The sequence below is a fragment of the Notolabrus celidotus genome, chromosome 10 (assembly GCF_009762535.1).
Source record: "Notolabrus celidotus isolate fNotCel1 chromosome 10, fNotCel1.pri, whole genome shotgun sequence".
Classification (NCBI taxonomy): Eukaryota; Metazoa; Chordata; class Actinopteri; order Labriformes; family Labridae; genus Notolabrus; species Notolabrus celidotus.
The window spans coordinates 35,642,369-35,668,979 of NC_048281.1; the positions used below are offsets into that span (position 1 = coordinate 35,642,369).

General features: G+C 42.2%; 2 protein-coding genes across 3 annotated transcripts in view; one reads left to right on the forward strand and one right to left on the reverse strand.

The window, feature by feature from the left end:
• Positions 1-2,009: 2,009 nt before the first annotated feature.
• Positions 2,010-14,883, reverse strand: idh1 (isocitrate dehydrogenase (NADP(+)) 1). 2 transcript variants are annotated; one of them, XM_034693111.1, is made up of 9 exons: positions 14,749-14,883; positions 12,970-13,096; positions 8,205-8,496; positions 5,864-5,966; positions 5,534-5,711; positions 5,286-5,437; positions 5,064-5,204; positions 4,765-4,927; positions 2,010-2,851 (listed from the first exon to the last, which is right to left on the reverse strand). In XM_034693111.1, exons 2-9 carry the CDS (start codon positions 13,089-13,091, stop codon positions 2,758-2,760), a joined length of 1,245 nt encoding a protein of 414 aa, XP_034549002.1. In that variant the 5' UTR covers positions 13,092-13,096; positions 14,749-14,883; the 3' UTR covers positions 2,010-2,757. The 2 variants fall into 2 exon arrangements, with proteins under 2 accessions (XP_034549002.1, XP_034549000.1); XM_034693109.1 differs by having other exon boundaries at positions 12,970-13,099; positions 14,752-14,881.
• Positions 14,884-23,852: 8,969 nt separating this feature from the next.
• kcnh3 (potassium voltage-gated channel, subfamily H (eag-related), member 3) overlaps positions 23,853-26,611 on the forward strand; it is a 227,540-nt gene continuing 224,781 nt past the window's right edge. The window contains exon 1 of the mRNA XM_034693251.1: positions 23,853-23,928. Coding sequence (XP_034549142.1) covers positions 23,853-23,928 — 76 coding nt within the window. The remainder of the gene's footprint in view (positions 23,929-26,611) is intronic.

A 26,611-nucleotide genomic window follows, 5' to 3' on the forward strand; every position in this document is an offset into this window, starting at 1 on the left:
CACACTGCTGAGGAGGAGGGCATGAATGTAACAGCGCCATCTGCTGGAGGAAGAGGCACAGTGCGCTTTTATTAAAGGGCCATTCTGTCTTTTTCAACATTAGATAGATTACCTCTGCATAAAAAAACATCCCTTATCTTATATTTTCAATTCTGTATTTCTAAGCATACTTCATACTTATTGTTTCTTTTATAATAAGTGAATTATTTCTGACATTTGCATTTTTTTTTCTGTTTTATTATTCCTTTATGTTTACATCTACATACAGTGGTGGAAAACAGTTTTCAGATACCCCATGCATTTGTGAAATATTGCATATTAGGTCTTCAAGTGCAATTTCTTTTAGTCCAATCACAGCCAGGTGTATTTATTATGTGTTCAGTTTTGAACTCTCTCTGTTGTTTGTTGTATTTGATACCGACAATGTTGAGAACTGACATAATGAAACTGTAAAGAATTTAGTTTTGTTAGTTTTTCTTGTAAATAATACATAAAAAAGATACATAATTTGTATTTGTTTATGTCTGTCTAATGCTTGAAACACAAAAAAGATTTTTTCACAAATATTTCATGACAATATTTGAGTGTGTAAAATTTTAAGGGTGTCCACCACTGTATATATACCTATACATGGATTTATTGGTCTCTGCCTCTCTGTGCTTTTTACAATTTCACTTGCATTTTTCTTTATTTTTATGCACTTATAAATTTAATATATAACATTTTCTGTAATTTATTGACACATTTCACAAGCATTCTTTCATTTCTATGCATTTATGTTTTTTTATTCTTTTATTTATTCATTTATTTGATTCTTATTTTTCACACTTCACGTAAAGCACCATTGAGTACAGAGAAAAGCACTATATCAGTCGTATTAATTATTATTGTTAATGCTACCTTATTTTTAACTTTTCTCTCCACTCTTACTTATTTATATTAATTTTACTGTATTGATTTTTTATTTATAATGTCACCTCTGCTGTTGTTTTCTGTCTCTGTTATTCTGTGAAGCACTTTGGGCTGCATGTTTATATGTATGAAAGGTGCTTTATAAATAAAGTTGAGTTGAGTGTTCTTATTGTTTATTAAGAATCGTTCGTGGCTGATGTAAAAACTGCAACTTGCAAGAATTCGCTTTTTCCTCCCCCTCCCTCTTAAATATAAAGGATTTATGTTACAGCATATTTAATATACTTTGGTTCTGGTATGCACTGATACGTCACCTTGAGGTCAAACATGTTGCACAACTTTTTAAAAATGACATCAACAAAACCACTGATTGATTGACAGAGGAGATAGTTCAGGGCCTGAAACAGCCGACACCATTTTTTATTTTGCTCTTATTCATGAAAATTTGGGAGCAGGGGGAGGAAGAGCATGCATCCTTATCCTGCAGAGATGAGATCTAACCCAAACCAGAGTCCCACCCTGGCTGTCTTCCCCGTCGTCAATACATCGCTCTACAGACTTCTCTTTGTTTCCTCTCTTCCTCGTGAAAATGTAGGAGCAGGAGCAGGAGCAGGAGCAGGAGCAGGAGCAGGAGCAGGAGCAGGAGCAGGAGCAGGAGCAGGAGCAGGAGCAGGAGCAGGAGCAGGAGCAGGAGCAGGAGCAGGAGCAGGTAGAGCGTGCAGCCTAACCCTACAGAGATGAGCTCAAACCAGCTTCCCACCCTGGCTCTATCTTCCCCCCTTGTCTTTCTTACATCACTCTGCAGACTCTTCTCTTTATTTCCTCTCTTCCTTGTGAAACTGGGGGAGCAGGAGCAGGTAGAGCGTGCAGCATCAAATCCAGCCCAAACCAGATTCCTTCCTTGGCCCTGCCTCTGTCGTCTGTCTTAAATCACTCTGCAGACTCTTCTGCAGACGGGACCCCCAAGATGTCATGGTCCCTGTCGACATTCCCACTGGGGTCTGACAGGACTTTGTGGGAGGCTATGTCACGTATCAGTAGAGCTTAAAGATCTGGGTGTGTGTGCACTGAATGCATCATGAACAGACTCACACATCTTTCTTCAAAAACTCATTTATTATGAGTCAGCACATTAGGAATTAACATGCATGATATCGATTATAAACCAAAAGACGAACAACATGAAGACTTTTTGGCAGGATGGGAATGACTGACGGACTGATGTTAACACACACACAAAGGGAGGACAAATAAATACACCTCTTCATGACTGTGACGGTTAAAAACATGGATATCAAATCTAAAAGCAGTGTTTAAAAAGAGTCCAATCAGGACTCTTGATTTGATGCTACAAACGATGATTTCTGTGCCGTGTGCTACAAAACCGTTACATTACATGAGTGAGTCTCAGGCTGCGATCTGTGGCGCCGCCTGAGAGATCGTTAGAAGTTCACAAGACGAAGAAGAAGAAGACGATGACTGTGATGTAGAACGAATAAGGCAGCGAGGATTCCTCAGACAGATTCTGGCCCCCCGCCGAGCTTAACAAATACTGACATAAACAAGCGCTCACTGCAGGGGACCGAGTGCAATCAGGGTAAACTGGATCACCATCAGGTGCAGTGGCGATGCGTTAACAGGAAAGATGGCCGCTGTTTGAACTCTCTGTGGAAAAGGCACCCATCATGATCAGACCCCTCAGGCAGGGAATGACTCAGCTTCAGTCTCCTGGAGGGTCGGGCTCAGTCCTTCATCCTCCAGTGTTGGTTCTAGTATCTGTGTGTGTGCGTGTGTGTGTGTGTATGTGTGTGTGTGTTTAAATGTGTGTGTTTTTTAACTGAGAGTTCACAGTTTGGGCTGGTTGGCCATCTTCATCTTCAGGTTCTCGGCCAGTTTGTCCAGGAACTCAAAGGTGTTCAAGTAGTCTGCACGAGTCACACTGAGAACAGAAGAAGGAGAGGGGTTAGAGACACTTCACAGACTCTTTCAGACACGCAGAGACTCCTCAAACTTCTCTGACTGCTTCATGTTTAACTCAGATGGTCACAGTTAGGGATGCACCGATCCGATCCTGGTATCAGATATCAGCTAGATCGGACACAAAAAGCTAGATCGGATATCGGTGACAAAGGGCCGATATATAGTGCCGATCCATATGGCAGATCTATTCATCTCAGCTCTATGCTTTTCTGTGTTTACAACAGCCATGTGCGTCTCCTACATCATTAGCGCCTGCCGGTCTGTGCATGTTTGCCCGGTGGAGCATGATGGAGGATAACTACAGAGACTCTGCAGTTTAGCTGCATGCTTCTTTTACTAACAACTCCGCTGGAAACCTGCAACATGTGCAGCGGTAATGTTTCCACGGATGGAAGTCACACTGAAAAATATAATGGAAGCCCAAAGGAAGAAGTTTAGCCGACTGCAAAGAAGGAAGAAACCTTCTATTAATGGATTCAAAGTGTGAAAACACGGACAGGTTATTGGATTTAATTGTTCTGGATCCTTGAAATTAAGGGATTCCAGCCTCTGGTTTAGCACTTGGAACCCAGGTACAGTTCACCATCAAGTCAGAAAAGCCTGAAGTTGCCAAAACATGATTCTATCCTCACATTAAGGAATAGAGGTTGTTAAATCAATACCAGGATCAGATCGGCAGATACCAAAGCCCAGGTATCAGGACCTAAAAAGTAGGATCGGTGCATCCCTAGTCACAGTTCCATCCTGACTTTTATTCTGCATGCTCGTCGTAAACAGTCAGGGTGTGTGATCGCTGCAGCCTGGAACATTCATGGCACACTGTTGCAGAAACTTAAAGGTGACATATCACGCTTTTTTCATCATCATATATTGGTCTAAGAGGTCCCCAAAACATGTCTTTAAAGTTTATGCTCAAAAAAACACTTTGAAATCAGATTTTGTTCTGCCTGAAAAACCCTCTTCTTCAGCCCTCCTCAGAACAGGCTGTTTTCTCTCTGACCAAGCCCCCTCAGGAAGTGGGTGTGGCCTCGGCTGTCCAGCACGTTGATCTAATGTTTACATGTCGGCTGAATATACACGGCTGCTCACAGACCCGCGTTACTTCAACCCTCTGAATCTGATCCAGAATCTGATCCTGACGGAGAGGCGCCTGCAGCAGGACCTTTCTGAACCATTGGTCACAGATTTAGTGTTTCTTGTTGTTTTATTTGTCAGCATGTCGACGTGTGTCTTGGTACACAGCTACCAACATGTAGCTATGTGGCTATGCTAACTAGCGCTAGCACTTTTCCATGAAAAATAAAAATCATCCACTAGATCTTCAAATCTGCAGACGTGGGGAGTCAAAGCGACCTTTGTGTTTATTAAGACAGCCTACAACTAGCATGCCTCCCTCCTAAGCTCCTTGTTAGCACACATGTGTGCAGGGAATGAAAAACAGAGGAGGGGTTGAGTTGTATTTTATACAGTCTATGGGCTGAACAAGCTCCGAGCTCTGACTTCCTGTTACAGACCGGATGGCGTTGTGACGTATGAAAAACACTGAAAACTGAAACGGCTGGTTTCAGCACACATTTACAGAAAGGTGGAGAAATCAGAACAGGGGCAGAATGGAGTCTTTTACTTTTCAGGGGGTTTGTAGACAGGGACACAGATTTCAGGGAGAGAACCATTAAAAAGTCCATTTTGCATGATATGTCACCTTTAACATCAAGAGTGACAATGACATCTGCAAGGAGTGGATCCAGTGGAAGTTAACACATTGACTAGAGTAGAAACCGATCAGATCCGGTGCTGTGACGGATCAGAGACAGACCGGGGACATGGATCTGGTGGAATTTGACCATGAGAGTAAGACAGTGTGGGACTTACTTTGGCATGCCTTTGATGCAGATCGCTAAATCCTTTGTCATGAACCCGGCCTCGATGGTCTCGACGCAAACGGCCTCCAGAGCCTCAGCGAACACTCTCAGCTCTGTGTTGTTGTCCAGCTTCGCCCGGTGGAGCAGACCTCGTGTCCACGCAAAGATGGAGGCTGCAGGAAACAAAAACAACCCACGTTAAGACTGGAGTCTGTAAAAACATCCATGCACGGTGCAACTAATGTTTAAAAGCACATTCAGGAAGCTTTTTTTTTAAGTTCAGGAAGTTTAAGATGCTGCTTTTTGTACCGATGGGGTTGGTGGAGGTCTCTTTCCCCTGCTGGTGCTGTCTGTAGTGACGGGTCACTGTGCCGTGAGCAGCCTCAGACTCCACCGTGCGACCATCCGGACAAATCAACACGCTGGTCATCATCCCCAGAGAGCCGTAACCTGAAACAGAGTCACGTCAGCCACATTGAAACATCTCCCACTAGAACAGGAGTCAGAGGAGTTTGCTGTGACACCACTCACCTTGTGCCACAGAGTCCGACTGCACGTCCCCGTCGTAGTTCTTGCAGGCCCAGATGAAGCCCCCCTCAGACTTCATGGCCTGAGCCACCATGTCATCGATCAGACGGTGCTCGTACCAGATCCCTTTAGCCTCAAACTGAGCGCGGTACTCCCTGCACACACGAGAAAGAAGGACAACACGTCTTAAAGTAAAGGTTCACGTCACACAAAGAGAGACGGAGAAGCTGAGAGTTTTAAAACCTTCGTACTTCTCGTAGATCTCCTGGAAGATGTCCTTGAAGCGCCCGTCGTACTTCTTCAGGATGGTGTTCTTGGTGCTGAGATACAGAGCCCAGCACTTAGACAGAGCCATCTGGAAGGAGCTGTGTGCAAAGTCCCTGATGGACTTGTCTGTGTTGTACATGCCCATGGCGACACCACCTGTTCCTGTAACCAGACATGAGGTTCATCCACGTTAGAGCCTGACTCATGAATCAGCCGGACTCAATAACAGTTCGTATGATCAGACCAGACTGTATTTATGTTCCTGATATGAAACCCAGCAGTGAGATGATGCATGTGGCCGTCTGTGTTCTTACCCTGGAACTCGTGGATCTGATATTTCACCGGCTCTCCGTTTGTGGGCGTGTAGGTCATCTCAACTTTTCCAGGACCGGGCACCACGAAGTCTGTGGCTTTGTACTGCAGGGGGGGAAACACTGAGGTTAATATGAAGCATCACTGCAGCTTGATTTCTCTTCAGTTAGAACACCTGAGCATGAGTCCTGTCATCACCTGAGCTCGAGTACACGCTCTGCACGCCTCTGACATGCAGAGGAGTTATGTAACTCTCAGCTCTGTGACATTTCACCTGGATTATCTCCTCTGAGGAAGGATCTGTTGACTTTGGCAGAACGCCGCGGGCTAACAGTGATTTACTCCTGAACGCCGCTGAAACATGTTCCCTGTACGGGCTGTACGTTAGCGTCCAAAGGTCAGCTGATGATAACCTGAGCAACCTGAGCTCATCATGAGGAAGCTTCAAACCAGTGATTCTCTGGATATGAATCTTCAGTCAGAGTGATGATTAAGTCAAAGAATAAAGGAGTTAAAGGAAGTTTCTCTGTGTTCACTTTGAGACTGAAGCTGCTGAGCTCGACACTATATCAGGAACATCATGGGAGGCATGTTGTTCCTTTTTTCTTGCAGTAAAAATTTGCTTTTCTGAAATAATAAAAATGCATGATTGAATTCCTGCAAAATTAAATTAAGATAAGATAATACTTTATTGATCTACGTAGGGAAATGAAGTTGTTGCAGCAACACAGACACAGTACTAAGTGTAGAAAATATAGAATATAAATACAGAATTTTTTTTTACAATATTATTTAATTAAAAAAGATAAATAGAATAAAAAAATTTAATGATATGATGAAAATAAAAATAAATTAAATAGATAAATAATAAAACTACTACTTATAATAATTATAATACTTTAAAATAAACAATAGATGAATAAAATTAAAAATGTAAAGTTATATAAAAATATTACACATGGTTTAAAGGTGCTGTGAGGAACTTTTGTTTTGTATCAATTCTGGGGCCCCCTTGTGGACAAAGTGATACCTCTTATCTCTTGTCCTATACATACAAAAGTAGTGTTTTCAACAAAAGCCTCATCCTGTTGTGTTCAACTGTCAACTTTATCAGGCAATGTGATTCTTTTCCATGAAAACAGTCGAATAAAGGCTGTTTCTGAAGCAAGATGTCCATCATCTGGTCTGGCACCTACCCCCCAGGATGGTTTCAGGCATTAAAAATTACAACAGAGAAGGTGTCAGTGTTGCTGCTGATGGACTTGTTTGCTATTGAAGGTTATAAAGAGGCATCAGTATCATTTTCAGTCTGTTTCTCAGCCAGTTCAAAACTCCTCACAGGGCCTTTAAATAGTTAAAATTAAACAGGCAGTTTGGACTTATTATTCAGGAGTGACATGGTGTAAATTATTATGTTTTTATTTCAGTCAAAGAAGTGGAATAAAACAAAATAAAAACTTGGGTTTATTTAAATTATAAGAATTGTTGAAAATATTAAGTACAGAATAAAAAAAATGTGTTTCTGATATCAAAGTGTAAAAAAATAATAAATAGAATGTGCTGCAAGTTATCTATATTTAATTTTTATTTGAAGAAAAGAATAATTGTATTTGTTTTTTTATTTAGTGCTCATATAAAAGAACAATCATTCCATCACTGCTCAATAACAAGAGCCCAGATATAAATAACTACTGACTTTAGAGACATTAAATGTGCAGGAGGAGCAAAAAACAACCTTGTTAAGTTGCATTAATGTAGAACAGAAAATCTAGATAAAGACAAATCATAAGGCTCAATAAGAAGGATTAATATTAAAAGTAAAGGTAAGAAGAGAATAATTTAATGCAGCATACAAATAAAGCTCTGATATAAAACGTTGATCATATTTCAAAGAGTTTTATAACAGAGGGGCTGCAGGCTGAGCAGTTTTTAAAGGTGCTTTACAAGTTTTTAGAGGTTATTATTTTGAGGTTTTAAATGTGATCAAATTATCCAAAGAGGCATTCCCCTCTCGAGGACGAACAGACTGAACAAAGCAGCTCGTCTCTCTATAAACTTTAGATCCAGATGTTCCAGTTAGACAAGAAAGATCCTGTAGGAAGTGTGACGCAACCTCCAACAGAAGAAAGAAGGTGCTAATGAAACTCTGTGAGCTCCTCTGTCATCAGAGCTTGAGTCAGTCAATATTTACTGAACAATAAAATATCCTTTTGCAGCCCTGCGTGAAACTCCTGCAGCTTCAGCTCCTTCTGAACGAGGACTTTGAGGACCCCTTGTTGAAGTAGTTTGCAAAATCAATCTGTGAACTCTTCAAAAAGAGCTACCAGGACTACAGCGTTGTACCTGATCTCCGTGTGCGTGCCTCCCGATGATGATGGGTTTGATCCAGCCGGTCACCAGGCGTGGGATGTTCTTGCAGATGATGGCCTCTCTGAACACGGTTCCTCCCAGGATGTTACGGATGGTTCCGTTGGGGGAACGCCACATCTGCTTGAGCTTGAACTCCTCCACTCGGTTCTCGTCGGGGGTGATGGTGGCGCACTTAACGCCCACGTTGTAACGCCTGACCGCCTCCGCCGCGTCCACCGTCACCTTGTCGTCCGTGGCGTCTCGGTTCTCCATGCCGAGGTCGTAGCTGAGGAGGGAGAGTGGAAGAGGAGAGAGTTAAGGATCATTTTAGAGACACAGCATCCTTAAAATGTGCAGTGTGCAGCTTTTGTCATGCTGCTATAGGCCTAGACCAGGGGTGTCCAAACTTTTTTCAAAGAGGGCCACATATGATGTTGTCAGAATACCTCAGGGCCAGTGGCTCCTACTGAGACTTAGGAATCCCAAAAGTTATATATGAAATATTTATTTAATAACAATCATTTTAAATTTTGTCTCAATAAATCAGTAACTAGGTAGTCCTCAGTTCTCCACAAGCCATGTACACATGAGCAAACGTTATCTTCTTCTGGAGGAAAATGTTTTTCATTCGGGTCGGGCAATGTGGGAAAAATATTGTCTCATTATTTTCCTATGGTAGGATCATGATCTAGATTTCATCACACTTCTTTTTTATGTGGTTCTTAAGACCTTTCTGACAAGCAGGCAACATTTTAAGAACAAAATAATTATTTTGGTGAGTTCTGAACATTTTTTATGCACCTAAATTTTCCCTTTTCTGCACAATTTCATAATTTTGATCTTGTCTTGTGTCCTCTTTTGAGTCTTCTGAAGTTTTAGTGCTCATCAAGAACATTTTCACATCATGATAAAAACATTAATTTGAAAACCTGTCAACTTTAAGAGTTCTTGTGTTTCTTCTTTATTGCCGTCTTGCAAAATTCCCAGAGCTTTGGCTTTAGACAAGTAGTCCATATGAAGCTTTTTGAGACGCTTCTGGATTGACTTTAGTTTTGTTTGTAGAAAGAACCGTGATTAATTTCTTTGCTATTAATAACACAATTTAAGATGGAAGCTTGGGGCCATAAATAAATGGACCTTGGGCCGCAATTGGCCCCCAGGCCGTACTTTGGACACCCCTGGCCTAGACTGTCAGGGGAACTGGCGCACTGACACACTGGGATCCTATCTCACCCCTTCATCACTTCCTTTAACTCTCCCTGTCCCATTAAAGTTACTAACCATAGACCTTTCTGGAGTCCCTAAGCTCCCTTGTCTCGTAGATTCCTCTGAGCTGCCGTAGACGTCCTCCTGCTGTGGACGTTCTGGACTCCAGCTGCAACAGCTTCTACTACTCGTCTCATCACTATCACCTCTCTCTCTTACTCCCCTCTATCCCTCTTTCAAGACCCAACTCGGCCTCAGCAGATGTGTGTCTAACATGAGTCTGGTCCTGCTGGAGGTTTCTGCCTGTTAAAGGAAGTTTGTCCTCTCCACTGTAACTAGCTAAATACTGTGATGTGCAATGCTCATGGTGGATTAAGGTGGGGTCAGACTGAGTCTGATCCTGTCTTGGTGTTGGGTCTCTGTTCATAATTTGACATAGAGTGGTCTAGACCTGCTCTGTTTGTAAAAGCATCTTGAGATAGCGTTTGTTGTGATTTGGCACGATACAAATAAAGATTGATTGATTGATTGATTGATTGATTGATTGATATTGTGAGTCTCAAATCTTCATCCAGGGTTAGATTCACATGTGCAGACTTATAACAGGGAGGAACAGCAGCGTTAATGCTCCTAACAGCAGAGGAATGAGACACCAGAAACAAGACAAGCAGCCATTACTCATGCCTCAGTGATCATTACTGCACAGAGGCCTGCAGCAGAACTCTAAAAGCGAACATACGCTGATGTTTCGGTCGTCTGGAAGCTGCTCTGTGAACACTGCAGCGTGAAACATCGCCTCCGTGTCAAAGCACAGGACGGACAGTAATGAGAAGCAGCTCCTTCACTTCTTGGCCGGTTTAGGTGTCAAACACAGAGTTCAGATCAGGAGCAGCCATTAACCTCCTGCCCCACTTCTCTCACTCTTCTGCTTTTGACGCCTGGAACTGGGACAGAGATGTGCAGAAGGAGGCCGTGTCACGAAGAACACAAAGACCGAGGGAACAAGGGAGTGATTGTGCAATTACAAAAAAAGTCTCTCTGTGCCACGACAACAAAAGAGGTCGCTGCGTTTGAGAGAGAGAGAGTGACGTGGACTACAACTGAAATCTAGACTCAGTTTAATGTGCTTATCATTCCTGTGAAGTATTAGCCTGTTGGTTTGTTGGTGCTCTGTTTGGCATTGTTTGAAAGCAGCAGACGTGACCTTTCACCCACATTCCCCTCCCCTCTCCCCCGAAAGCCACAACAACGCTCGACAACTGAGACGCAGCGAGGAGGAGGACGGACGGAGGGAGAGATCAGAACAAACAGGTTCAGGTTTAACTGGAATGAAGGTGCATTCCTGGCTGGAGGAGATTAAATCTGTCCTCACAGAAACTCTCACTTTAATGTTCTCACAGGTTCACAGATGACCGGCCTCTCTCAGAGATCACATGAAGTTTGTTTCTTCCTCAGAGATCCAGTTTATCTCTCAGTGACTGAATCAAAAGTGCGCAGCGTGCTGCACGATGAATGATTAACCTTTATGATGAAAACACTCGTCCACAGTTATCATGATTGAGATATGATGCACGGTGAATGGAGGGATTATTATTGACATGGACTTTACATAATGGTCGTGTAAATAAGATGCAACACCGACTAAAGTCCACGCCAGAGATAAGACGAGGAGCGAGGTCAGGGAGGAATCAGATGCTTCCTGTAAATGATAAATATTCACTACATGATGTGATGTGTGCAAACCTGGAGGAACACAGAGGGGAAGTAAGGAGGCAGAGTTTGATCAGTTATCTTAACCTGCAAAACAACACTGTAGGCCTGAAAGCTTGTATCTCCATGTTTAATTATCTGATTTGTTTTTGCATGAATTAATAATTTTAATCTACTTTTATGCAAATCAGAAGGCTTTCTAAAATTTGACTGTTAAAAAGGATTTCAAAAAGCTTGTGGTTGAATGTTACTCTCCTCTCTGAAGGATGCAAACTCATTTTTAAACCTTAGTTTCTATTTCTGTAACAACACATTTTTAACATTTTTCAGAAAGTTTAAGGATTTTCTTTGAACTTCTTTTAGTTTTAATGAAATATTTGAACTAATTTCACTTTCTTTCTTTCTTGATCTTATATTTTAAAATATTTTCTTGTTTTAAAGCTTATAATTGTTTAATGTCATTTTTAAAAAATTAGATATTATTCAACTTAATGTCATATTTTACATTGGATGTTGTTAGGCATACGGGCACCCTGCGGGGGGGTCAAGATGTCTGAGTCTTAATCCTTGGGAGGAAGTTCTGAGATGAATCTGATCTGATCAGCTGTGATTCTGTGTCCGGTGGGACAGTAAGACTCTGCAAGTTACAGACTTCAGAGCAGTGAAGGGGGCTGATTATTTAGAAAAATCCCTCTAAAATTAAATAAATAATAAGACCCATCACTATGAAGGATGTATTTAAAGTGATATAAGTAGAGAGAAATAGAGAGGGAGAGGATTAATTGAATTGGCAGCACAAAGCGAACATCGTCTGAACTGAATGAGATGATGAAATTTAAATGCTTATAAAATGTTTGATGTGTTTTCTGCACGTTTTTGTTGATTGTTACTGTTTTGTTTTTTGTTTTTAACTCTGTAAAGCTCTTTGAATTTCTCTTTGTATGAATGGTGCTGTAGAAATAAACTTGCATTGAGTTTCATGCAGGAAAGTAGTTGCTTTGGAGATACAAGGTTCCTGCCTGACAGTGACGATAAGCTGCAACTGCAAAGTATTTTAAGTCCCCACTAAAGAGGAAGTTTGATATTATGTGTGCATTGCTAGAATGAAGGTTAAAAAAGCAGGGAGAAATTAGAAACCAACAACTAAAGGGTGCAAGAAAAAAAAGTTGTTAAACTCATGAATATTGTTTTTTTTTTAAAGAGTAGTAAAGGGACAAAGTTTTATTCTACTGTCACACTTTGAGATGAATTAGTGTTTCTAAAAAACAAACAAACAAAAAGCACAAATAAATAGTGGAAGATAACTTCAGAAACCTGCTGCTACATATCAAGACAATAACTATACTCAAGATCTGACTTCTACTCATCTTTATACTCACACAGCTGAAGTGTAGATCTCAAGATAAAAACATCCTAAAAGTTAATATGATAACTAAGCTACATCATAAAGCACTGAAGTGTATTGTATTTGTCATGCTGCTAGTTTTAGAGGACTCCTCAGGCGTGAGTAAGATTATGCAAGACTTGATGAGCCTGCAGCTCTGAGGGTGAGATAACTGCGATGTGTGGAGACCCTTAGCAGACTCAGACTGGACTCAAACACCTTCCTATTGGCTGATAATCAGATACTTTTTCTCCTTCTCCTAATCTCTCAGGGTAAACGAGAAAAGCCAGATATCCCTGCAGGGCAGGAACACCCACCTGATTCTGTTTAATTAGAATCGCAGAGTCATCCCTGCTGGGAAGTCAAGTTGGCACAGCAGGTTTTAAAATGAACACAAAAAGAACAGGATTTGTAAGAAAAGAGGTTTTTCAGGGCATGCAGGGTTTGTTCCTGGCTCACCTGTGCAGGTCCATCTCCAGGTAGGGGAAGATGAGCTTGTCCTTAATGAGCTCCCAGATGACTTGGGTCATTTCGTCTCCCTTCATCTCCACAACGGAGCCGGCCTTGATCTTCTGAGACATGATGAAGCCTGGAGGTGTGAGGAGAGGACACAGAGCATGAGATATTTCATTTTTATTTGGCTAAATGAAATGATTCATGTTTACTTTCTTCCACTCATTCAAAGTGTGATTAAGGTATCCCTTACTTAAAGGAACACCTGAAGAGAGAGAGGAAGCGTGGGGAGCAGAGAGCGGGAGGTGACATGCAGCGAAGGGCTGCAGGCGTGTGTTCACCCTACAGCACATGCAGGGTGCACGCCTTAACTGCTACACTCCTATCTTATGTAATGCATGCATTTTCTTCTTCATGAGAATCTAATCTTTTCAGTTTTGCAGCTTTTTCCATCTTAAATTTGGCGCTTTAATTGCATCTTTATTATTCTGTAGTATAAATAATAATAGAATTAGTATCAGGAGTCTGTATTCAGGCTTTTATGCTTATTTTTTACCTCTTTAATTTAATTTAAATTGCTAATAACTTTTTAATAATTGATATTTTATAGGCTCTTGTTTGCTTTATATATTTTAAACTGTCTGCTTTGTTACTGTGACACTTGAATTTCCCCGTTGTGGGACGAGTAAAGGACTCTCTTATCTTATCTCTTATCTTTATGTTACTTTTTTTGCATCTGAAGCACTTTTTAAATGTATTTCCATTATTATAAAGCAAGTTGAGCTACAATTCTTGCAAGAAATTTGCTCTAGAAGTGAAGTTTATTTGTTATAATAAGATGATTTGATAATAAGACTTTAATAAGAGGTTTGTAACATGCTACTTTAGGTTCAGGGTCTCCTAATGCAGACACTTCTTTCTTATTGTGCTTTCAAGTCAAGACAAACCCTTGAATAAGAGATGCTGACACCACCTCTCTGCTTTACACCACCTCTCTGCTTTACACTCCAGTATCAATGAATGAATTCATTCAGAGAATAAAGCAGGAGCAGTCCGAGCAGTGACTCAGCATTCACACTGCACTCTGTAAAGTGTGTAATCACCTTAAACCACAGCCCTGCAGCATATGATTAACCAATGCAGACCGACTTAATCCACTTTGTCTGCAGCTTTAATCCAGAAATGAATTAAAATATAACCCTGTGTCTCTTATTAGGGATGCAGCACCCTTTAATGTCTGCATGCATGATTACTGCATGACTTATTGTGGGTTTTAAAGGTAGAAATGACACAAAACTTGTAGATTTTAAAGGTTTTTTAGGTGTTTTTTTGCATGATGATGTCAAAAGTTACATAAGTACAGACAGATGATGATCGCATGATGGGGAGGGGACTTGTAATAGCCAACAGCAGTCCAGATAAAGGCTGAAGGAGGAATGCAGACCCCTAAACACAGCATTAATGCTCATTTTGAGTGAATTATGCTAATATTTGAGAGTTTAGCAGGTTAAATAAGGAGCAGTTCGATAAAAGAAGGGGTCTATGTGTCTATCTGAGAGACAGCTTTGAGTATCTTCCAATAAAACACGTGAAAAGTGACTTTAAATAACGACAACATGAGAGATAAATCAAGCTAGCTGTGTTTATGTTGTATTCAATGTTTTTTTAAGCTAGCTGCTTCTAAAGAAGAGATGTGTCATCAGATAACAGTCACTTCCTGGTTACGACACGTCCACAGCTCTTCCCTCTGGTGTAATAACACCTTAATAACATGTAATAAACTCCTACCTGTGTGTTTTAAAGGGTCCTGGAGACAGACAGAGGCGAGGAGAGGAGGCAGATGTTCTGATCCGGACTGCTGGAGCTGAAATCCGCTCAGGCTGACAGAGGAGCGGCAGGTAACCGGCTCCCACCTCCCCAAATCACGGGAAAGGTTTCAACCAATGGGAATGGAGAGGGGAAACTGAGCGCCAATCAGATTAGCCCACACACACAGAGGGGCGGGGTTTCTGGGGAGGGGTTTGTGAAAGCTGCGCTCTGATTGGTCCGTGGCTAAACTGCCCTCTTTCGCCTTGTAGAATGGAGATGTAGAGTTCATTCATTGTTGTGAAGCCCCTCCTCATGTTATTAAGACATTTTGTACTTTTATCATTACATTCTTTTTATTTGGATACTTTGTGATTTACAGAATAGAGTACTGAAACGTGTTCTGCAAGATATTCAAGTATAACTGTATAATATATATATATATGTGCTCAGCTGAGATGTGGTCTCCTTCCTCTGGCATTAGAAACAGGTCGCTTCCACTCTGTTCCAGAGGAGGAGAGGAAGTGTTCCTTGTGTGATCTGGAGGAAGTTGAAAATGAAATGCACTTTTTATTCTACTGTCCATCATATCATGATCTCAGGTGCCTCCTTTTCAACAAAATATCAGAAAACTATCCTGATTTGTTTTCCATGTCTGATGAAGAGAGACTTCAGTTCCTGTTTACTCTCAAAGTGTTCCAGTTTGCTCAGTTTGTGTTAAATGCTGTTCAGCAGCGTAGGAGGACACTGTATGTCTGATTTAGTTGTCGTCACTGTCAAATGTCTGAAGTGTACCACTGTGCTTTTTTTTCTTCTTATGTTGTTGCTCCTATTTTGTTTTGTTTTTGTAGTGTCTTGTAAGTCCATATGGGCTGGGAACCTTAAGGTGCACGACACAATGAATAATAAATAAACTAAACTATAAAGCCTTCAGTGACTGGAGTCACAAAAACTGCCTCCTACTGAACTCCTCAAAGACAAAGGAAATGATAGTAGATTTCCAAAGATCCATGCTCTGCCATCAGCTAGTTAACATTGGAGGGGTGGACATTGAGGTGGTGCCAACCTACAAATATCTAGGTGTAAACCTGGACAACAAGTTGGACTGGTCCCTTAACAAAATGCACTCTACAGGAAGGGGCAGAGCCGCCTCTTTTTCATAAGGAGGCTCAGATCCTTAGACATCTGCAGAAAGATGCTGCAGATGTTTTATCAGTCTGTGGTGGAAAGTGTGTTCTTCTATGCTGCAGTATAAAACACAAGGATGCGAGGCGACTAGACAAACTAGTGAGAAGAGCTGGCAGTGTGATTGGAACCAGGTTGGACTCACTGGAGGATGTGGTGGAGAGATGCACGAAGAAGAAGCTAGAGGTCATTCTAAATGACACAGATCATCCACTTCACAACTTCTTTGTGGAGCAGAGAAACAGCAGCAGTTGACGGCTCATCTCTCTGCACAGCAGGACGGAGAGATACAGAAAACCATTCATCCCTGCAGCCATTAGGCTTCAGAACTCTCTAACCAATGGGAGATGAGCTGACAGACACCTGGATTACTTGTTTTTATGTGATTTTTATAATTTCATCTGCCAAACACCTGAATTTCCCACTTCGGGGATGAATAAAGTACATTCTATTCTATTCTATTCTCTAACATACCAAGCTACTGCAATCATTACAGCCTGTACTGTCACACCAATTTACAAAAATAGAAGCATAATTATCCATCCAGGCATCTGACTGGTTTTTAATATCACATTCCGCCTGAAGGACTGAAAGAAAAGCTGGAATACATCCCACACTGTCTCAGTAACATGCTGCTATTGAAGAAACCCAGCTGTGCTAATTAGATCAGATGTCCTGGGATCAGCTGCCCTTTCACTGTCATGATAGTCATGGTGACTACTCCGTGTGGTTATGGTCTTCCTTATGCATTTATAGAAGTATGATGTCATGACAGCACATGTCTGAGAGAGCATGCAAAACTGATTTAATATATTTTCATCCAAAACACACAGTGGAGACTCTTTATGAGTTCTTCTTGGCTGGTAGAGTAAAAAAGTCAACACTGAGATTGAGATTTTATGATTTAAAGTTGTATTTACTCCATAATAGGTGAGGATGCATCAGTGTACGGTGGCCCTGAAGTGCCAAACACAAGAGCAAAAAAAGAAAACACAACAACATTAAAGTCTAACCAAAGAGATCGGTATCTGCTGATTGAACGAACGCACAGTCCAGGGGTTAATGTCATTGAGTTATTGGATTAGTTGTTGTGTTTGGCACCTCAGGGCCACCGTATTATTGACAAACATTATTCATTGGCAAATAATGTGCAAAAATCTCTTCTTAAAACATGCTTTTATCAAAGAGCCTTTCCTGATTTTATCTGATTTTATTATATTACAATTGTATTCCTTTAGAGTTATTGTAGGGGAATATTATGTCTTTTTAAATGTTTTTTTTTTTTTAATCTTTCCTTGTGTGATTTTATGAACTGCTTGTTTAATTGTGCTCCCCATGTAAAGCACTGTGTAACTTGGTGTCACGTGATTAGGAGACATGGCACGGTAACACTCCTCTGCAGGTGACAGACCTTTAAGCCTTTGTTTTCGCCTCAAAAAAATGTATAATTAGTCCACAAAGCTACGGAGAAGGTGTATAAGATACGGATGCGTGAATGTCTTGTGCTGGAAAACGCAAAGAGACAAGACAAACTGTTAAGCAGCGTGATACCAGCTGGCGTGCCACCAAACAATTCATGGCAGACAAAGAAACACCGGGCTGGGCCGTCCACCTGATCGCGGAGGTCTCAGGCATCAAAGAATCGTTTCAAAAAAGGTTTGATGAACTGAATGAATCGATCAATGGATTGAAAAGAGATACACGAGCCACTTTAAACAGAGTTATCAACGCAGAAAAGCGCATCGGCGCTGTGGAGGATCAGATGGCAGGTGATAGCGCAACTCTGGAAAACCTAACCAAAGAAGTGGGCGCGTTAAAAATCAAATTAACCAACTTCGAAGCTCACAGTAAAAGAAATAATTTAGTGTTGGTGGGCCTGGAGGAAGGAGCGGAGGCTGGCGACCCAAACAACATGATAAATGACATTCTCAGATATATTTTGGATTTAAAAGCCGATGACAGGGTCCCAGAGGTGGAAGGACACCACCAGAGTCTACGTCCCCGTCCGGGACCATCCGAACCTCCTCATCCATACCTAATGCGATTGCTCAGGTGGAATGACAGACAAACTATCCTGAGAGCCGCGGGGAGGAGAAAGGAACTGTGTAACTTGGTTTTTGAAAAGTGCTCTATAAATAAAATTATCATCATTAAGTGTGTTGCATTGTGTTGCATCAATAGTAGTATTACCAGTTTTAATTGTGCAGAAGAAGTCATCGGTTGGACGAACTGAGATTTGTTTTTATCGTCAAACAGGAAAGAAAATATCAGTTTGTAAAACATGTTCCAGTGACATTAAATCTCATGATCTCTACATAAAACAGACACAATGAATCTCAAATAAAAAAAACCCATCAGTATCAGAATCAGCTTTTGGCTCAATTGTTATTCTACACATGTGTATCCGAAGGAATCCCCAATTCAAAATAGCACTTCACTGAGAAAGCTACTTTTTGCAGGTTTGAAGTGACTTAAAACTGAGTGAACTTAAAATTTAACAAAAGATGAATGAAGAGGAAGCTGGATCCAAATTCCCAAGCCACATTCACAGACATATGAATGCTCCCTGTCTGTCTTTCGCTGCAAGACGAGTCCTCAAGTGCACTTTCAGAAATCACAAACAGAAAGGCAGGTAAACCATTAATCATGTGACCTGACTGGAGACTACTGGATCAAGTATTTACAGACCTGTGACTTCATGAAAGACTGCATCTTCTATTTTTGTTCGGAGCATGATTACTCTGAGGGTGTCGAGGGAATTTTGACTAACATGAAATATGGTTATGGAAAAAATGACCCAGTGTGGCTTTAAATTAGCTCAGCAAGACAGCAAAGTTATAGTGGCCACCTATTGAGAAAATAAGGCTCCAGAGAAGTGATTGCACTTATTGCCTAAACCATGGAGAGAACAGATTGTTGTTTAATGTGTTTGTTCCTTTTTCTCACAGTTAAAAACATGTTTTTAAAATGTGTTTGCAGTGGCCTCTGAGGTATTTCACCCTCCTCCTACTTTAACAGGAACCATGTAATCTTTAAAAGCACTACATTTGATTGACAACTGCTTACAAACTACAACTTCCTCAGTTTTTGCAGAGCTGAACATGCCCCAGGTGAGGGGGAGGGGCTTCCTGGGGAGGGGCAGAAAATGGGCGGGGCCTAGACTGATGTTTGAGACAGGTCTTAGATTTTGACAGGGAGCACTTTGAGTGGACTGTGGAAGTATTTTTGCACGAGTAATGGATGCAAACTGTCACAAAAGTCACCAGAAGGAATGAAAAGGAAAAGTTTAAGACTGTTTGCTACCTGCAGAAGAACTAGCTCCTACAAACACACAGCAGAGTTACCTGTGTGACAGGACAGAAGCAGCATGGCTTGGTAGCATTCATGTGTCTGTCTGCAACAAACAAGGGGCTGTGTGCTTTCTTCAAACATGATGAAGCTGGAGTAGAGAGCAGCTCATGATGTCTGAAACTGAAGCTAAGCTACGCGTGGTTCCAAAAAGAGGAGCGGGATGAAGAACCTGTGGAACCAAGCGGGGAATCAAATGATGTGGTGGCTGAGCGTTTAACCACCATGAAGAACAGTGGACTTCAGAAAGGTCAGTCACACACTGCTCCCTTCTCTCTCAATCGTTCATGGTCGTTTGTCGTGTAATCGTGACATTATACATGGGGTGAATGTCACATTATGGCAGATATTGATTGATTGATTGGTGTTTTGAAAACAGAAGCAGAGGCAGACTCTCTGCAGCATGCTGACAGGCCTACAGGGGTTGAATCCTCTGCTGATGTCTGTTATCATCGGCTAATGCAGCTGTTTGAGTGTGAGGTGTATTTGTTGGAGTCTGTGTAGATGTGCAGAGCTTCACTGGAGATGTTTTCCACCTTAGTTTGCTGATAGTTAAGAAGAAGAAGAAACATACTTTATTAATCCCCATGGAGGAAATTTTATATTTCCACTTGTGTTATTTTTTTTGGTCATGCTACACACACAGTTTGATATATACATACAATTTTATGCACAAACTTGTAGTGGACATGCACTTAGGGAGAGATGTCAGAGTGAGGATGCTGCCATCAACTAGCACACCCTGAGCAGTTGAGAGTTTGGTGCCTTGCTCAACCTCATCAGTGCCCAGGCAAGTGAACCAGCACCTCTCCAGCCACCAGTCCACTTGCCCAACTTCGTCCATGCTGGGACTCGAACCGGCAACCCTTCGGTTCCCAAGTCATGTCCCTATGGACTGAACTACTGCCGCCCCCTATGTCTGCATACCATGTAGTACACTCACCTTACTGATTACAAACTGTAAGGTGTCTTTGAAGGCCGGCTGGCGGTCTCCACCTCCACCTACGAGTGTTCGCTAGGCTGAACTCTTGCTAGCTTAGCTTCAAAGTTAGCATGCAGAAAAGAACGTGGTTTTGATTTCCTCATTTTTCAAGAACAGATCAGTATTTTTAATATTTCTCTAGCTTGTGTTTGTTTGCACAGTGAATGATGGAGTGATGGTGCAAGTTTGACTTCGGTTCCCAAGTCAAGTCCCTATGGACTGAGCTACTGCCGCCCCAAGAACAGAAAGAAATTAACTTTCTGTTTTATTGAAGATGCTTTGAAGGAGCAAATCAGTGGTTTCCCAGAAATGAAAGAAAGGAAGGTTGGCTTGTTTGAAGGGGTTCAAAAAAGGTCCTCCAGTTGGGCTACTATAGGGTCACATATAGGCCTATAATGTTAGCAAGCTAATGCAACATAAAGGAACAGTTCAACTGCATTAATGTGACTACTCCAAGACATGATATTTGTGCAATGCACTTTGTAAGCTGTAAAAGGTAAAGCTTTCTTAATGACATTTTGACAGAACAGATACAAACAGTCAGAGGTGGACAGTAACAGAGTAAATGTACTTCAGTACATTTTTTGAGTATCTGCTTTACTTGAGTATTTTTTATTGGGGGGGAACTTTTTACTTTTACTACATTTAGAAGACAATTGTTGTACTTTTTACTCCTCTACATTTCTATCAGTGCTCTAGTTACTCATTACTTCTGCTTTGACGTCAGCCCATGAATTTCCCTCTCTTTTCTGAAATCTGATCCTGAGACAGTAAACTGTGTTTGTGTAGTTCTGTTTGTCTCAGTGGTTTAGTCGTACCTGTGTATCGTGCGTCTCCATGGTTGAACGTGGAACAAACACAGAGCATCACTCAGATCAGGCCGTTCATTTAGAGGTGGTAATGATGGCTATAACTCTCCACTTGAGCACCCATGGATATATCTTCAGCCCGTGTTAGAGGTTTATGAAATGTTCTCCCTGTTTCTGCACAAACAAACAAACATTCACAGTCCAACCTGAGAAAGTGTGTTGAGCTATACGTGACATTTGTTTCATTCCAGATGAACATTTCAAACTAAGCTGTAACTTAGTTTCTATTTTTATTCCATGGTATAGTTTTTTTTAGAGATTTCAAGTAATGGTGTCAAAATAAACATGATGTAACAGAATGTACTCCTATGTATTCTTGACTGCCATCATGCTTTGTGAAAACACAACATTTTGAGATATCTTAAAAAGTACTTTGAATACTTAAGTATTTCTAAAAGGAAGTACTCCAGGACTTTAACTCAAGTAATAATCTGACAATCTGTAATATTTGACCAGGAGGATCAATCAATCAATCAATCAATCTTTATTTGTATAGCGCCAAATCACAACAAACGTAATCTCAAGACGCTTTTACAAACAGAGCAGGTCTAGACCACTCTATGTCAAATTATGAACAGAGACCCAACACCAAGACAGGGTAAGACTCAGTCTGACCCCACCTTAATCCATCATGAGCATTGCACATCGCAGTATTTAGCTAGTTACAGTGGTGAGGAAAAACTTCCTTTTAACAGGCAGAAACCTCCAGCAGGACCAGACTCATGTTAGACAGCCATCATGCCTCGACCGAGTTGGGTCTGGAAAGACAGAAAGAGGGGAGTAAGAGAGAGAAGTGATAGTGATGAGACGAGTCGTAGAAGCTGTTGCCGCTGGAGTCCAGCACGTCCGTATCAGCTGGAGTCCAGATCGTCCGCAGCAGGAGGACGTCTACGGCAGCTCAGAGGAATCTACGAGACAAGGGAGCTCAGGGACTCCAGAAAGGTCTATGGTTAGTAACTTTAATGGGACAGGCAGAGTTAAAGTAAGTGATGAAGGGGTTGGGGGGAAGGGGGTGAGCTAGGATCCCAGTGTGTCAGTGTGCCAGTTCCCCCGGCAGTCTAGGCCTATAGCAGCATGACTAAGACCTGGTCCAAGCCTGATCCAGCTCTAACTATAAGCTTTATCAAAAAGGAAAGTTTGAAGCCTACTCTTAAAAGTAGAGAGGGTGTCTGCCTCCCGGACCCTGACTGGTAGATGATTCCAAAGGAGAGGGGCCTGATAACTGAAGGATCTACCTCCCACACTACTTTTAAGATACGAGGGTGCCTGATTTTTAAGGGCTTTGTAGGTTAAAAGAAGAGAAGGATTTTAGGATTTTAGGATCTATACTTTGACTTAAGTAATGAAGCTGTGTACTTTGTCCACCACTGCAAACAGTCCATACAAAATGCAAAGTAGGTGTCTTAAAAAGTAGGATAGTCCATGTGCAGCTAAACCAGCTTTACAGTTGATTGTTTGTTGATGTTTTTGCAGCTAAATATGACGTATATATTATTTTTAAGACCAAGTCAAAACACAAGCGTTAGTCTTAAACACTGTGGTTGCATGCTGAGGTGCTTTAAGCTTCTTCACTGTATTCTAAATGTCCATTTAAATTTAAGATATATTGATCTCATGCAAACAAAGCCCTTCCATTAGCCCAGGGGTCCAACATGTAAACAAAGCCCCTCCATTAGCCCAGGGGTCCAACATGTAAACAAAGCCCTTCCATTAGCCCAGGGGTCCAACATGTAAACAAAGCCCCTCTGAGTGTAATGCTCTGCGCAGCCAGCAGAGGGCAGACTCTCCCTGCGCAGAGAGGGCTGAGCTGCTCGGGATGCCATGTGGTCCTGAGGAGAGCTGAGAAGAAAGAGGAGCAGTCAATCATCAGTGTTTCCTTTCCTCCTTTAAAAACATCTTTATTTAACACAGATCTCTCAGTGAGTGGACCCTGATCACTGGGAGATTCTGAGGCTGGTTTAAAGGGTCTGTGAAGAGGAGGATGTTTGGTTTTTATCTCGCGCTCTTAATTAACCCTGAGCTAATTATTAAAACAAAATGATGTTTTTGTTTCATGCAAACTGCGCGTGAAGGTTCCCTCTATTTAATATTTGGTGCTGGATCTACTTTTATTCCACACACACACACAACGCTTCACATCAGGGGAACCAGCTCTCAGCAGCCCCCCCTTTTCTTCTTTGTCTCCCACCTCCACTTTGAGAGAGGACCACGGCTCGGCCAGACCTGAGAGGCGTCATGTGACTCTGCATCTGCTCTCAGTTGTGGAAAGATTACCACGCAACCAGAGAGAGAGGGAGAGAGAGGGAGAGAGAGAGAGGGAGAGAGCTGAGGAGGAGCTTGCAGCGATAAGATTCTCTCCACGCACCATCAGCACCTAAAACTTGCTCTCCATCCATCCGCCTCCCTTTGCAGCGCACCTGCTACTGCACACACACACACACACACACTGGAGGTTTTCACGTGTTTTTCTGCACAGGTGCATCCCACGGCTGATACTCGCTCTCCGCTGAGTTGATTATGATCACAACCCCCGCGGTGCCAAGGTGGAGCCACCGCGCGTGTCTCGGATCGGTGCGCTCCTCCAGGGGCTGGGATGCGCACCGGGTACCTCTCGCTTCCTGCCAAGTTTCGGGTCCGAGCAGGAGTCTAGCTCTGCCCCGGGGCGCCGAAACAGGAGGACCCAGTCCACCCGGAGCAGGATGCCGGTGATGAGAGGGCTGCTGGCCCCACAGAACACCTTCCTGGACACCATCGCGACGCGCTTCGATGGAACCCGTGAGTAACAAAACAAGCGCTTTCTGATTCCTGCTGCGCGTTACGCACGGCACGGCGTGCCTCATGTACACGATGCTGCTGAAACACAGTGTACACAAAGGAGAAGGAGCTCTCCTCGTGCATAGAGAGCCTGTTTTCCCTCTGTGATGGGACTTCAAAGTTTAAAGAAGTAAATGTGAGAGGCATTCTGCATGCAAATGTCACATTTGCAGAAGAGATGAAATGCATTAGTGATCTTTTGCATCAAGCAGATGTTTCCCCCTGAGCACACTGGGAGTGAATGGTGTTTTTCAGATGCACTGGACAGAAGGTGCTTTAAAGGTGACATATTCTGCTCTTTTTCATCAACATATATCGGTCTAAGAGGTCCCCAAAACATGTCTTTAAAGTTTATTGCTCATAAAAACTCTTTGAAATCAGATTCTGGTCTGCCTGTAAACCCCTCTTTTTCAGCCCTGCTCAGAACAGGCTGTTTTCTGTGTCTGTGCCTTTAAATGAGAATGAGCTATCTGGCCACGCCCCCTCAGGAAGTGGGTGTGGCCTCTGCTCTCTTGAACTAATGTTTACACGTTGGCTGAATATACACGGCTGCTCACAGACCCGCGTTACTTCAACCCTCTGAATCTGATCCAGAATCTGATCCAGAATCTGATCCTGACGGAGAGGCGCCTGCAGCAGGACCTTTCTGAACCATTGGTCACAGATTTAGTGTTTCTTGTTGTTTTATTTGTCAGCATGTCGACGTGTGTCTTGGTACACAGCGACGAACAAGTAGCTATGTAGCTATGCTAACTAGCGCTAGCACTTTTCCATGAAAAATAAAAAAATCATCCACTAGATCTTCAAATCTGCAGACGTGGGGAGTCAAAGCGACCTTTGTGTTTATTAAGACAGCCTACAACTAGCATGCCTCCCTCCTAACCTCCTTGTTAGTATGCCAGGGACACATATTTCAGGTAGAGAACCATTAAAAAGTCCATTTTGCATGATATGTCACCTTTAAAGAAGTAAATGTGAGAGGCATTCTGCATGAGAATGTCACGTTTGCAGAAAAGATCAAATGCATTAGTGATCTTTCGCACCAAGCAGATGTTTCCCCCTCAGCTCACTGGGAGTGAAGACGGGTGTTTTTCAGATGCTCTGGACAGAAGGTGCTTTAAAGGGCTTCCTCTGTGATTGTGCTTTTATGACTGAGACTTCTCCCAGGCCCATTGTGTCTGTCTGCTGCACATGTCCAGGCTCCCCTCTGTATTGTCCCAGTCTCACCAGCAGGGTTACAGGCACAGTTGGAGGCCCACACACAGCTTTTGTGCTTCACTTCCCCCGATGTGTGCTGCTGACACAAACCTCCCTTCTCTGCTCTGCTGAAGCTATATCAGCTGAAGTGTTGCAGTCAGAGATGGAGGTAGGATGCACAGAGCGAGGGTGTCTTGTGAACAGATGCGATGGGCAGGCTGTGTGTGTTTGGGCCCATGCTGAGGAAGTGGGCGGGTGAGAGCTGCTTATATATCGTGTTTGGGCCGTCTGTGTTGATTATTCAGGACGATGGAGAGTGTGTGTGTGTGTGTGTGTGTGTGTGAGTCTGAGCGTGTGCGAGGCGAGCCAGTGTCTCCCCCTAAACCAGTTATGTGTGACAACATGATAGAAAAGATAATTGGACCATGCAGCAAAGAAAGTCGCTCAAAGCTGGATCCTGATCTCACTCCAGGTTTCCCCCAAGTCCTCTGCCCTCTCTGACACACACACACACACACATGGCGACGAGCCTCCTGCTCCTGTCTGCAGGATATTTAAATGCTCTTACTTTGAAAGGCAAAGCGAGTGGTTTGTGTTTCCTTAGTGTGGATTGAAGGGGCCTGCTGGGAGGACTCAGAGGAATAAACAGCTTCTCTTTGTGCAGTTTGGTCTTCACACTCATCTCCGCTCTGCGATGTGTCACATTTCTTTAACAGTCCAGGTCTCAGAACTAAAACTGAGGTTGAATTATAAAGATTTATGAAATGAGGGAAAGCTGTGATGTGCTTTAAAAAGATGAGATCACAATTTCATGCAGTGTAAACAAACATTGTTGTGTGTTTCAGCTGTGACCTGCTGTTCTTGTGTTTTTCCACTCATTTATTTTGGCTTGTTTTACAGAAAATCAGCTGGCACAAGTTCTTTTTGCATTACCTCATATGTTTACTAAAATGCACTGATATCAAAACTCCTTTACTTTACATAGAACACAGACAGCACTGCCTGAAGTGATCTTAAAACAGTGTCATCATGTTTGTCCAGCAGGGGGCGCTTGGCTACGTAGTCGGCATCCTCTCAGCACGGTCTGCAGAGCGTCACAGCTGGTTAGCTAGGATTGTTTTTAAGATGATGTGAAATATCTTACATGAAGTTATTTTTGAGAGGAGCTCAGAGATGCTTTTTTACTCCAGTGAAAGAATCCAGCAGTAACTCTTTGTTCTCTGACTCTGTCTCAAAATACATCCTAAAAAGTCATTTTATTATTATTATTATTTTTATTATAACCTTTATTCAACCAGGAAATGCTCATTGAGATTAAACATCTCTTATCTAAGAGAGTCCTGGCCGAGATCGGCAGCAGCACAGTTACACAGTTACAATATTACAATAGACATAAATACAACTAGCAGACGCATACAACAGCTACACATCAGGTACCTCCAGAAAA

Bases quoted from the DNA above. Each gene is read 5' to 3' on its own strand.
- idh1 (XM_034693111.1), bottom strand. From the start codon at position 13,091: ATGTCTCAGAAGATCAAGGCCGGCTCCGTTGTGGAGATGAAGGGAGAC. The intron at 5,712-5,863 runs GTAAGAACACAG...GTCTGGTTACAG, and splicing joins TCAGATCCACGAGTTCCAGG to GAACAGGTGGTGTCGCCATG. The intron at 5,205-5,285 runs GTGAGTGGTGTC...ACTCTGTTTCAG, and splicing joins GTCGGACTCTGTGGCACAAG to GTTACGGCTCTCTGGGGATG.